The 12,823-nt window shown below is 44.4% G+C and overlaps 1 protein-coding gene and 1 non-coding gene across 2 annotated transcripts; both read left to right on the top strand.

Annotated features, from left to right (window-relative positions):
• Nucleotides 1-8,738: 8,738 nt before the first annotated feature.
• LOC4349484 (transcription factor MYC2-like) lies at nucleotides 8,739-11,457 on the top strand. The gene has a single exon (XM_015758526.3). It carries the CDS (start codon nucleotides 8,854-8,856, stop codon nucleotides 10,951-10,953), a length of 2,100 nt encoding a protein of 699 aa, XP_015614012.2. The 5' UTR covers nucleotides 8,739-8,853; the 3' UTR covers nucleotides 10,954-11,457.
• Nucleotides 11,458-12,628: 1,171 nt separating this feature from the next.
• TRNAG-GCC (transfer RNA glycine (anticodon GCC)) lies at nucleotides 12,629-12,699 on the top strand. The gene has a single exon. It is a non-coding gene; the product is annotated as a tRNA-Gly (tRNA).
• Nucleotides 12,700-12,823: the final 124 nt, after the last annotated feature.

Raw genomic sequence — 12,823 nt, forward strand, 5'->3', positions numbered from 1 at the left:
AACCCTGGAGTTCTTTGGAGATTGACTTCCGGAAAAAAAGTTGCAACTTGTTGATATGAGTATTCTATTAATTCTATTAAGCCCTAGGCCGGGATGTTACATAGATTTCCTTAACGCATACGGAAACTATCTGTATACGCGCGGATATACCGTATCAGTATACAACGTACATCTAAAATATAGCGCTTACTTTATCCGTAACCCTGACAGACAGACTGAGTATATAAAAGCGGCGCTTGTTGTGCAGGTGGCCGGTCGATGCGTCCGCTAGATGGATGCACAACAAGAATTTTCATTTCAACTAAACCAACCGAGAGATTGGAACACGCTCCACGCATGCATATATGCGACGACTAACATCATTTTCTCAATCAGGTCTGTTAGTTTCCAAGTTACGTGAGGGATTAGTATTATGCAGTGTTTAACGACTGAGCAGCAAGTGGCGACAAAACAATGAAAGCTAACGGTGAGAGTATGTATAACTCATCCAAAATTCCTTATATTTTAAGACTAAAAAGATATATTTTAGTCCATAGAAAAACAACCCTAACCATGAATCTGAATACCTGATTTATATAGTTAAAAATATCTCTTTTATTGTCAGGGTTACGGATAAGGTATACCCTCATATACGCTATACATCGATATGGTTTATCTGTGCGTATTAAATGTAGAAAAAAAAGAGAAATTACGAGACGAATCTTTATGCCTAATTACGCTATGATTTAATAATGTGGTGCTACAGTAAATATTTGCTAATAACGGATTAATTAGGCTTAATAAATTTGTATCGCAGTTTCATGACGGAATATATAATTTATTTTATTATTAGACTACGTTTAATACTTTAAATGTGTTTTTTATATCCGATGTGATATGCAGGTGTAAAATTTTTTAACAACTAAACAGGCCTATAGCTCCAGCAGTACTACCAGTACGATCAAACAAAATAAAAGCAAGAAATCAGGAAGGGGAGGAGAAAAAAAATAAAAAAAAAAAGAAGGAGAAGGAAGCGCGTGCGTGCTGCCACTGGGTAACGAGGTTCACATGGTGTTTGACGTTTGGTGGGTGCGAAGGGCCACACCACGTGACGACAACGCACACTGACTGACACTGCCAGCGGAGCGTCAGCCAGGGGCCCACGCCACAATAAAAATAATCTAATCTAATACTCCCTCCGTTTCGAAATGTTTGACGCCGTTGACTTTTTAGCATATGTTTGACCGCTCGTCTTATTCAAAAAATTTAAGTAATTATTAATTCTTTTCCTATCATTTGATTCATTGTTAAATATATTTTTATGTAGGCATATAATTTTACATATTTCATAAAAATTTTTGAATAAGACGAACGGTCAAACATGTGCTAAAAAGTCAACGGTGTCAAATATTTTGAAATGGAGGGAGTACTAAAACAAAAGCATTTTTCTTTGCATTGCACTGGTTGGTTCGGGTGATGGGGATCGATACGCACGCGAGCAAAACGTGCTCCCCAACCCCAACACCACCACGAACCAACCTTCCTTCCTTCCTTCCCATTCCTCCTCTATCTCCACGCCCCCTGCTTTGCTTCTCCATCACCATCAGTACATAAAAATCAATGTAAACGCCGCATCGGCCACTTGCATTTTTTCTCTTCGATCTCTTCCACTCCACAACACACACTCCACTTGCCCCCCGCTCGGCTCCTGCTCCGCCTACGCGACCTCACTGCTCTTATCGGCCATTTCTACTGATCACGTCGTCCAGTCAGTAGAGCCGTCATGCTTTTTGTGCTCTCGGCTTTTTTATAATAGGGTGTGTTCGCCACTCTCGTTTCTAGACTGAACAGTATACACGGAAAACAGATCAGTTCATTATCACGTAATTAATTAAGTATTAGTTTTTTTCAAAAACAGATTAATTTGATTTTTTTAAGCAACTTTCGTATATAAACTTTTTAAAAAATAGCGTACCGTTCAACAATTTAAAAAACGTACGCGCGCGGAAAATAAGGGAGAGGGGTTGAGAAAAAGGAGTGCTGAACACACCCATAGTGTTCTAATCATACATTTTTAAGTTGATGCCAGAATGCGACTATAAACAAGAACTGCTCTATGTGGCACCAATTTTTACTTGTACTAGTACATGGGAGTATTTTGTTTACTACAGTGGTGGTGTTTGGTTTGCTAACCTACTAAAATAATTAATTTTTAGTATCACACATTTGTTCTACTAGATACAGTAGAAACAATATACACATTTGCGCGTCAGGAGTTTCGAAAAGACTCCCCCACACTTGTTTTGTACCTTGTCTTTATTCAACAAAAAGATAAAAAGCAAAATAGGCTTCCACCGGGGTAAAATACCGGTGAGCCAAATTTTATTCAAGTAATTCTAGGCACATGAAGTGCCTAAAATTACTTTTATTTTATTTCACTTTTATTTTGTTTTTATTTATATTTATATTTTATATTTTTATATTTTTTATCATTTTTTATGACAGCAATAGAGGTGATGGGTAACCTAGCAGGGTGGACATATGTGACGCAATGATACACATGGTGTTTCGAATTCTTACCAGATAGGACCTACCAAGCTTTGATTCGGTTGCAAGAATGCAACACAACTTTGCATTTGTTCTGCCTGGTTCCCTGAGCATCTGTCTTCTCATAGTCCAAGGAGCGTGGTATGAATGTTGAGGTTATTGTACACTTCTCCTTAGTTATCTTTTTATTTCCTGCAAAAGGTTAGTGGACAACAAATACCTGAGGGACTATAAAAAAATGAAAAGATTTTATCATAGCCTCAAGATTAGTTGTTCACATCCATGCTAAAAAGGAATTGGATTAAAAACTTAATGAGCATAGATCCCATAAATTTGCCATAATTTTATTTTTGTCATTTTTTTCTTTTTACTCGAGAGAAAAATGTTTTTTTTATTTTTTTCGAGAGACATTTATTTTATTCTTAAAAACATTTTTTCTGTTCACCAAACTTTTATCTAAGCAAAACTCATACAGGGCTGAGATAAAGTTACATAACATAGCAGAGAAGCATTTGGCAATATACGTACCATGCACCTTGAGAGGTGATATGTTTCTCCTTTGCCTGTTTTGGCAATTGATTTGTTCCTGGCCCTTGACTTACCTCCAGTGTGACTCGTGCTTAAGAACTCACCCATCAAATTGAAAAGTTTTCCTATAGGGGTTAGTACATGAAGGGTATACATCCGAAGTCCATGAAAGTACTATCTCTACGGTTCATTTAAGCAAACTTGACACCACGTCAACTTTGATTAAAGCAAGCTATTTATCCTAAGCATCATGCTTAATTTAAAAAGCCTATGAATGTCGACGACCACCCAAACCATAGCATACGAAAATAGACCGAGGACGCATAACCATGCATGATCAAGCTAGACTCAACTAGAGATAAGTATGAATAAAAGTAATGGTGAATCTTTTGTTGTATACCTGAGTGTGCTTACCGCCGGCATGATGTATATGTTGAAATCTCTAGAGCGGTGGCACGGTCAAATGTGATTGTCGATCTTTCCTCCGTCTTGATGCGGGTTGTGGCGGAGGAAGGCACTTTGATTATGCCAACTCAGGCAAGTGGTTCGGTTATGCACACATCTCGGGTGCAAGAACCTTATGCCTTGAAGGCATGTTCCGTCGGCATAATGCTGAAGAGACGTAGGATGCATCTCTTTTCGGGCAAGTATGCAAGTGCCAACTGGAGTAGAGCAGCAAACACCTAGAAAAGAAGAGGGCATTTCCTGTTGCTTGTATGCATGTAGGTGTTGTGGGAGCGACAAGTTGTCCACACCTAGGAGTGGATGAAGGCTAAGTCAAGGCGGCACATGAGCTCAAGAGAGGGGCTGGGTGTAGCCTAGCAGCATGGTTGCTAATAGCAAGGTGTATAGCCATATTTTAAAGACTCGCAGATATCTATTGAAACATTCCAATCATATTCCTTTGTTCCAAAAGATAACATAGGAAATCCTTTCCAAGCATTCCAATTCTTAAAAATATCCTTTAAAGTTCCTTCAATGCGAGCCCTTCGCGGAGCCAAATTTAGGCATGTTCAAGGAGCTTATGGTAGTCACAACTTCTTCTAGAATCTACATCTCTCCAAACAATGACAATATAAAAGTAAGAAATACGTGAGTGGTACCAAACGACTCTCCAACACGTGTCCTCGGCTCCACCATGCTACACCCCACGCTTGCTCGCCTTGCTAGTTTCAACTCTCCCATCTCTCTCTATTTACATGTTGATGGAGGGGGTGGTGGAAGGGATAAGGCTGGCTCATGGAGCCGTATGGTGTTGGGTCGGTCATGCTATTACCAATCTGGCTAGTCATGGGAGCTAGATAATGTTGTTGTATGTTTTTTTCTTCTTAACCAGAGATTGGGTTTTCGTCACCCATTGCCATTTTTCATCCTCATGCGCACAGTGGAAAAAACTAGACCAGACCGACGATCCAACCAGAAAAAATGGAAAAATTGTTATCCTCGGTTTGGTTTTTTCGTCACTCATCACCACTCATCGTCCTTGGACCTTAGCTTCTTTACTCCGACACCAGCATCGCCTATGGCTTTATCTCCATCTTGCCGCCTTGCACATCATCGGCTTGATCACCCGATCAAGTGCCTAGCTACAACGATGATTTCCTCAACTGGTCGTGTTCAAGAACGAGCGTCATCTGTCACTAAGCTTCAGGGTGCCTACCCATGGATCACACCCATTGTTTTGTCACTAAGATGTGCCCTTTTTAGCATGGCCTCACCGCTTGTGGACTTCTTGTCACTGCTTTTACATGGAACGTTGCTCGCCGTAGCTGTTTTGTTCTACTCGGACTTTAGTGTCACCACTCTCTTCATCTTGATCGCCGTTCACACGACATCCTCGTTGTCTGCATCGGTCTACATCACCCACTTGAGGTCTTCTTCACCTACTTCAAGTATCGCTGCCACATCTTCTTCTAACGGACATTGTTGCTACTTTAGCACGGTGGTCCAGTTGCCCTTGAATTAGCCACCGACATTGCGGTTTGGCTTTCTCATCATTTTTATCCCTGACTTTGGCTACATCGACCACGACTGCTTTACACAACTCGCTCAACCACAGCTTCTTCGTGCCCTTAGATTTGGGTACCTCGACAACATCACAAGGATTATCGTTATCGAGCACTCTCATTAGTTTATTCTCCAATGACATGGATTTGGTGCCCCACCCAAAAAGGAGACCCAACTCCTAATAACCCTGTTAAGTGATAATTCAATAGCATAATACTCCCTCTATTTCTAAATGTTTGACACCGTTGACTTTTTAACACGTGTTTGACCGTCGTCTTATTTAAAAAAATTTGTGAAATATGTAAAACTATATGTATACATGAAAGTATATTTAACAATAAATCAAATGATAGGAAAAGAATTAATAATTACTTAATTTTTTTAATAAGATGAATGGTCAAATATGTTTAAAAGAAATCAACAGCATCGAATATTTAGAAACGGTGGGAGTATCTTACTATACCATTCAAGGCTAGTGTGGTTGGAGTATAGTCTGGATGTACGGGCGAAGCTAAATACCTGAGCACGAGCACGTACATAACTCATAAGTGGTTTCGCAGGTTCGTTATTTGGAGTGAGCGAAGCATTTTTTTTTTCCGACCGAAATGAAAAAAATAAAAACAGCTTGCATGTGCTCGGCATAAATCAAATATAAATTAAACAACACTCGAATTATTATTCATTTTGAATAGCGGTGTTGATCGATCATTCCAGTAGGGAAGGGCGTGGATAGGGACCTGTCCGGCACGCCGGCCACGCTACACCCACCACCTCCCATGTCGCGATTTTATTTGATTCAAATCACGGGGATTAATTTAAAAAAGCACAAGGGGCAAAAGCACGCTTCTGCCCTCGCTAAACACGTGAACATGGACGGCCCAGATTTTCTGGCAGGTTTTAAATGATAAGATCGATCCCCAACTAGCACAGTAGTTTATCATTCCTGTCACTGCCTCGTGGGCCTCACCTGCCTTTCCTGCACGTGGCCCAACTCATCGATCGGGTCAACGGTCAAATCGGGCGGCTGGGTCACTTGCTGCTAGCGACGACGAGGCTAGAGTATTTATATAAGCAACCCAAATCGTTGTTATATCTACTCTCTGCAGCCACATTTATTAGCCCAGTAGTTACAGTGACCTGAGTAACACCTTAAAATCCTAATTTTAAGTGAATTTTAGATTGGATTATTTGGGAGCTAAATTCCGTACTTCATAGGCTAAGTTTTTAATTTAAAATTACTGTATATATCCAGTTGGATGTAGAGGCACACTTCTCTTAAAAAACTCTCTGCAACCACATGTGCTAAGCTAGCTTAATTAGCACTAATACCACTCTACTTACACATGCAAACATGTTTATATTAATACACCGTACTATTTATATACTCACTCCGTTCGTAAATATTTGACGCCGTTGACTTTTTAAAACATATTGGACCGTTTGTCTTATTTAAAAATTTAAGAAATTATTAATTATTTTTCTATCATTTGATTTATTGTTAAATATACTACTACTATTCAAGTTTTTGAATAATATTTACAAAAGTTTTAAATAAAATAAACGGTCAAACATGTTTGAAATGGCCAACAGGGTCAAACGGGAGGGAGGGTATAGTAGCACAACTTGTGTGTTACGGCCCTCGTGGACGCACATGTACAAATATCTTCATCATGCACGGGCACGATAAAAAAGGTGCTTACTAGGAACAATTTACTTATTTTTTATTCTTCCTTTTGCACACAAATTTTTCCCCCCAACTTGTCTAATGTACTTTGTTGGAAGATATACAATACATATGTATGGTATGAGTTAAATATGCGCCTAAATTTGCCCACGTCAGAATGTGGAATGGTGTAACTAATGACTTGTGATGGTGAAACAAATTAACAACCCCTATTAGATAATAGTACTAGTGTACTACAATGAAAATGAACTTTTACCACTCTTACATCGATCTCTTTAAGAGCATTTATGCGCCGTAATTCCTTTCCATCTTAGAGCAAGGAACAAGGATAATAGCGAGTTATAAGTCTACTATAATTTTACGTGAAGAAGGTATATAGAAAAAAAAAGGTTAGCTCTCATACAAGAGATAGTTCTAACACGTGCCCTAACACAAATACATTAAATGTATCATTGAGATAAAGACAAAGAGAAAAATTAAAGCTATAACCTTATAACTAATCTATTATATGTGTTGGTTTTAACTTTTAATATGGACTATTTTTTCCATTTCAAATTGATCATCATCTTACGTAGATGTACCAAGACCAAAGGAAGCTTCTCTCGTCCTATATTTACTCCAGTAACAAACTTGGTGTATGCATCATCCCCATTATTCTTAGATGCATAAATCAATATCCATTTACTCTAATGCACAAAAACGAATATACTTAATGAATGAATGCAAATATGATATCATTTAGAAATAACATCAATAAAATTATATGATGATCAATTTAAAACGGATGGAGTAACAGGTAGCAGTGAGTTATACTTATGAAACTTGCTCTTATGAAAATAACATTGCTGTCAGTCAATTGATCTTTTTTTTATGACAATAGTACAAAACTGCCCGCAAGTTAAGGAAGGGGAAAATAGCCTTAAGGCTTGAGTAACTCTTGATAATGATAGAATTCGTCTTAAACTTAACCATAGGACCGCATGAACCTTCTGGGAGAAGCACACGTGATTTTATATTTTTCTTCAAAGGAATACGATGTGATCCACAAAGTCCTAAAAAGATTTAGTAGTAGTATAAAACATTGTCAAAATTCGGATCGAGCGAAACATATGCTCCACCACTGCCTCCTAACATGTAATGTAAAATCTACAAAGATAAGGGATCGTAAAACACTTCCCACGAGAGGAAAGCAGGGAGAGAGAGCATGGTATGGAGGGGAGGACGCTGACATGTGGGATCGAGCGAGAGCGGAGGCTGATTACCCGGAGGGAGGTTACACAAACAGGAGATAGGAGGGTGGTTGCGGCGGCTAGGCGAGCGATCCCATAGGCCCAAGCCACCATGTGAGCGCACCGATGATCCGAAAATCGCTCTTTCAAATTCTATTTTTTAATATATATTTTTAGATTATCATTATTTTATAACTATTTTTACTATAAATTATACTAGATAAATTCATCCTAAAGATGTCAAAATCTTTTATAAATTTTTTTAAGATAATTATAAAAAAAATTTATTTAAAAAACCTTCTGTTTTTTTAAATAAAGGTCTATATATAAATTCACGATATACAAAATGCATGCAAACTTTCTATTTATAAACTTTATTATGTATAAATACTCGTTATTTCAGGGAGGCTGAAAAGAAAATTAGTATATACTGTACTTTATTATTTGCAGTATACAAATCGTGGAGGCTAATCACGGAATGATGCGCATATGCATGATTTGTGTGGAAACATGCATACCACACGTTGATAGCGAAAAATAGGAATTGCGGGCGATTTAACATGGTATGGCTAAAAAAAGGAAGATGAGTGAAGCGGTGATGGTGCGGCTGGCGGACGCGCGAATGATCGCTAATTAGGAGTGTAGACATAGGAGGAGTGATAATACCGAAAATACCCCTGGACACTAAATATGATTTGATTTGAGTGATTAGCCATGGGACCCATGTGGGTTTTGTTATCTCCTCTCCTCACCACCAAAAATCCATTCCACCCCATACCCATCCCCACCTTTCCTCTCCTCCTATTCTCTTCTTCTCTTGTAGGAGTCCTCTTCCAAATCAAATCAAATCTAGAAGAAGAAGAAATCGAGATCAAATCGATGAACCTTTGGACGGACGACAACGCGTCGATGATGGAGGCGTTCATGGCCTCCGCCGACCTCCCGGCCTTCCCGTGGGGGGCGGCCTCCACCCCGCCGCCGCCGCCGCCGCCGCCTCACCACCACCACCAACAGCAGCAGCAGCAGGTCCTGCCGCCGCCTGCAGCAGCTCCGGCGGCGGCGGCGTTCAACCAGGACACGCTGCAGCAGCGGCTGCAGTCGATCATCGAGGGGTCTCGGGAGACGTGGACGTACGCCATCTTCTGGCAGTCCTCCATCGACGTCTCCACCGGCGCCTCCCTCCTCGGCTGGGGCGACGGCTACTACAAGGGCTGCGACGACGACAAGCGCAAGCAGCGCTCCTCCACCCCCGCCGCCGCCGCCGAGCAGGAGCACCGCAAGCGCGTCCTCCGCGAGCTCAACTCCCTCATCGCCGGCGCAGGCGCCGCCCCCGACGAGGCCGTCGAGGAGGAGGTCACCGACACCGAGTGGTTCTTCCTCGTCTCCATGACCCAGTCCTTCCCCAACGGCCTCGGCCTCCCCGGCCAGGCCCTCTTCGCCGCCCAGCCCACCTGGATCGCCACCGGCTTGTCCTCCGCCCCCTGTGACCGCGCCAGGCAGGCCTACACCTTCGGCCTCCGCACCATGGTCTGCCTCCCCCTCGCCACCGGCGTCCTCGAGCTCGGCTCCACCGACGTCATCTTCCAGACCGGGGACAGCATCCCCAGGATCCGCGCCCTCTTCAACCTCAGCGCCGCCGCCGCCTCCTCCTGGCCCCCCCACCCCGACGCCGCCTCCGCCGATCCCTCCGTGCTCTGGCTCGCCGACGCGCCCCCCATGGACATGAAGGACTCCATCTCCGCCGCAGACATCTCCGTCTCCAAGCCACCACCCCCGCCGCCGCACCAGATCCAGCACTTCGAGAACGGGAGCACCAGCACGCTCACGGAGAATCCCAGCCCGTCGGTGCACGCGCCGACGCCCTCGCAGCCGGCCGCGCCGCCCCAGCGGCAGCAGCAGCAGCAGCAGAGCAGCCAGGCTCAGCAGGGCCCCTTCCGCCGGGAGCTCAACTTCTCCGACTTCGCGTCCAACGGCGGCGCCGCGGCCCCGCCTTTCTTCAAGCCCGAGACCGGCGAGATCCTAAACTTCGGCAACGACAGCAGCAGTGGCCGGAGGAATCCGTCGCCGGCGCCCCCGGCCGCCACCGCCAGCCTCACCACCGCGCCGGGGAGCCTGTTCTCGCAGCACACGCCGACGCTGACGGCGGCGGCGAACGACGCCAAGAGCAACAACCAGAAGAGGTCCATGGAGGCCACCTCCCGCGCCAGCAACACCAACAACCACCCGGCGGCGACGGCGAACGAGGGGATGCTGTCCTTCTCGTCGGCGCCGACGACGCGGCCGTCGACGGGGACGGGCGCCCCGGCCAAGTCGGAGTCGGACCACTCGGACCTGGAGGCGTCGGTGCGGGAGGTGGAGAGCAGCCGCGTGGTGGCGCCGCCGCCGGAGGCGGAGAAGCGGCCGCGGAAGCGCGGGCGGAAGCCGGCGAACGGGCGGGAGGAGCCGCTGAACCACGTGGAGGCGGAGCGGCAGCGGCGGGAGAAGCTCAACCAGCGCTTCTACGCGCTGCGCGCCGTGGTGCCCAACGTGTCCAAGATGGACAAGGCGTCGCTGCTGGGCGACGCCATCTCCTACATCAACGAGCTCCGGGGGAAGCTCACGGCGCTGGAGACGGACAAGGAGACGCTGCAGTCGCAGATGGAGTCGCTCAAGAAGGAGCGGGACGCGCGGCCGCCGGCGCCGTCGGGCGGCGGCGGAGACGGCGGGGCGCGGTGCCACGCGGTGGAGATCGAGGCCAAGATCCTTGGGCTGGAGGCCATGATCCGCGTGCAGTGCCACAAGCGGAACCACCCGGCGGCGCGGCTGATGACGGCGCTGCGGGAGCTGGACCTGGACGTGTACCATGCCAGCGTCTCCGTGGTCAAGGACCTCATGATCCAGCAGGTGGCCGTCAAGATGGCCAGCCGCGTCTACTCGCAGGACCAGCTCAACGCCGCGCTCTACACCCGCATCGCCGAGCCTGGCACCGCCGCCCGGTAACTCAACTCTAGCGAGGAAACCCAATCGATATACTCTCTACTCTCCCCAAGCCGGCGTAGCCATGGCCAGAGCTTCAGGAATGCCAAGAAGACGACGAGACGATGATCAAATCATGTTGTTGTTGTAAAATTAAGTTTAAAGATCTGTGTTAGGATGGATGGATGGATGGAGAGGATGATTGATATCAACTCGCAACTCAAGCTGAAGCTGCTGCTGCTGATCGTCGTCTTGTTTTTGATACTGATAGCAGCGGTTGGTATTTCTTTTCTTCCTTTCTTTGTTAGCAGGAAGGAAGGAAGGGAGGAAAGAAATCATCGGCGATATGTTGGTCCTTGTTAATTACTAAACCTAAATATGATAGACTTTGTATATAGGATTTGGTATTGTACCATCATCATGCCAATGAACAAGGGAGGAAGGAAGGAATACAACATGTTGTGGTGTTTTTGATCTCGTAAAAAAAATAAAAAATGCAATGGATATGCTCTTTTTTTGCTTGATCAATCAACTCTATTATCTCATCAGCACTTTAATGTTTAGCAACTGCAAGCAAGGAGATGAGGAGGAATGGTGGTTGGTTGGTTGGATGGATAGTTATTCATCCTGTTCATGTCCTGCCATAGCCCGTAATGATCCATCTCTTCTTCAACGGAGAGCAGCACGGAGAAGACGACCTGCACACACATGATGGGGACATGGTCTTGCAGCACATGTGAGTTGGGTGGGTAGATCTCGCCATCACAAACAGGCAGTAGCACAGTACGATTAGCGACCGAGGGAGAACTGAGAAGCAAGCAAAAAGCAAAGTAGGAGCTGCTCTTCTTGGCTTGGCAGCACAAAAACGAAACAGACCAAAACAAAGCTGGATGTGCGTGTGAATGATAGATCATCAAAGCTAGGTTTAGGGCACCCGCAATGGTTATCTATATGCTCTCTACAAGATACCCATGTCAGCATATTTTCCTATATGGAAGAGATTAAATGAAGAGAGAGAGCAAATCTATCTACTAACTTGAAGATAGTCTATAGAAAAACGAGGCAATGCATTAGATAGCTATAGATACCTATGTAGATATACTATTGAGGTGGTTTATTATTAATTTAATTTATTATTTAGGTATATATGTTTTATGGAAAGCACCTTAGTGATGAGAGATAAAATGAACGTTGACATGAAGGACATGGCAGGCCAGGACCAACCAACCAACCCACCTCATCCATCCATCCATCCATCCATCCAACAAAACAAAGCAAATCAAACGCAACAAGAGAGATACTGTACTAGTACAGCAAAATAATGATAATTGATTTTTTAATTTGGTCCGTGGGATGGGGCAGAAAAATGCGTGGGTGGCGTGCGGCTTTTGTTATCGCGCATGTGACTCGTGAACAAACGGGCCATCGGTGTCGACAAAAGTAAGTATCTGGCCCCAGCTCGCTCACTCATCACTATTCGCTCTAATCTCCACATGCGTTTCAACATGTCTTGCTCCAGTAGCTCCTTTTCTTATTTTTATTTTTTTATTAAAATTCTTTGCCTGTTGAATTCTCGTAAGCAAACAGCAAAGACTAGAAAACTCCTGTTGTTTATGCTTGTTTCGGGTTGATGATTACGCACGTTTTCGTTAACAGTAAAATTAAACAAGTAATTAATACTAATTCTCTCAAATAACAAGCACCAGTGGTCTAGTGGTAGAATAGTACCCTGCCACGGTACAGACCCGGGTTCGATTCCCGGCTGGTGCAAATTCGTCTTTTTTGCCACGATTTCAGTACAAGCTTCGCTCAATTATTGGTATGAGCATGTGACAATCAGCTAATCTTGTCTGCTTCCATCTCCAGAAAAGAAAGCCGCCATCAATTTGGCACC

The sequence above is a fragment of the Oryza sativa genome, chromosome 10, assembly GCF_034140825.1.
Source record: "Oryza sativa Japonica Group chromosome 10, ASM3414082v1".
Taxonomy (NCBI): Eukaryota; Viridiplantae; Streptophyta; class Magnoliopsida; order Poales; family Poaceae; genus Oryza; species Oryza sativa.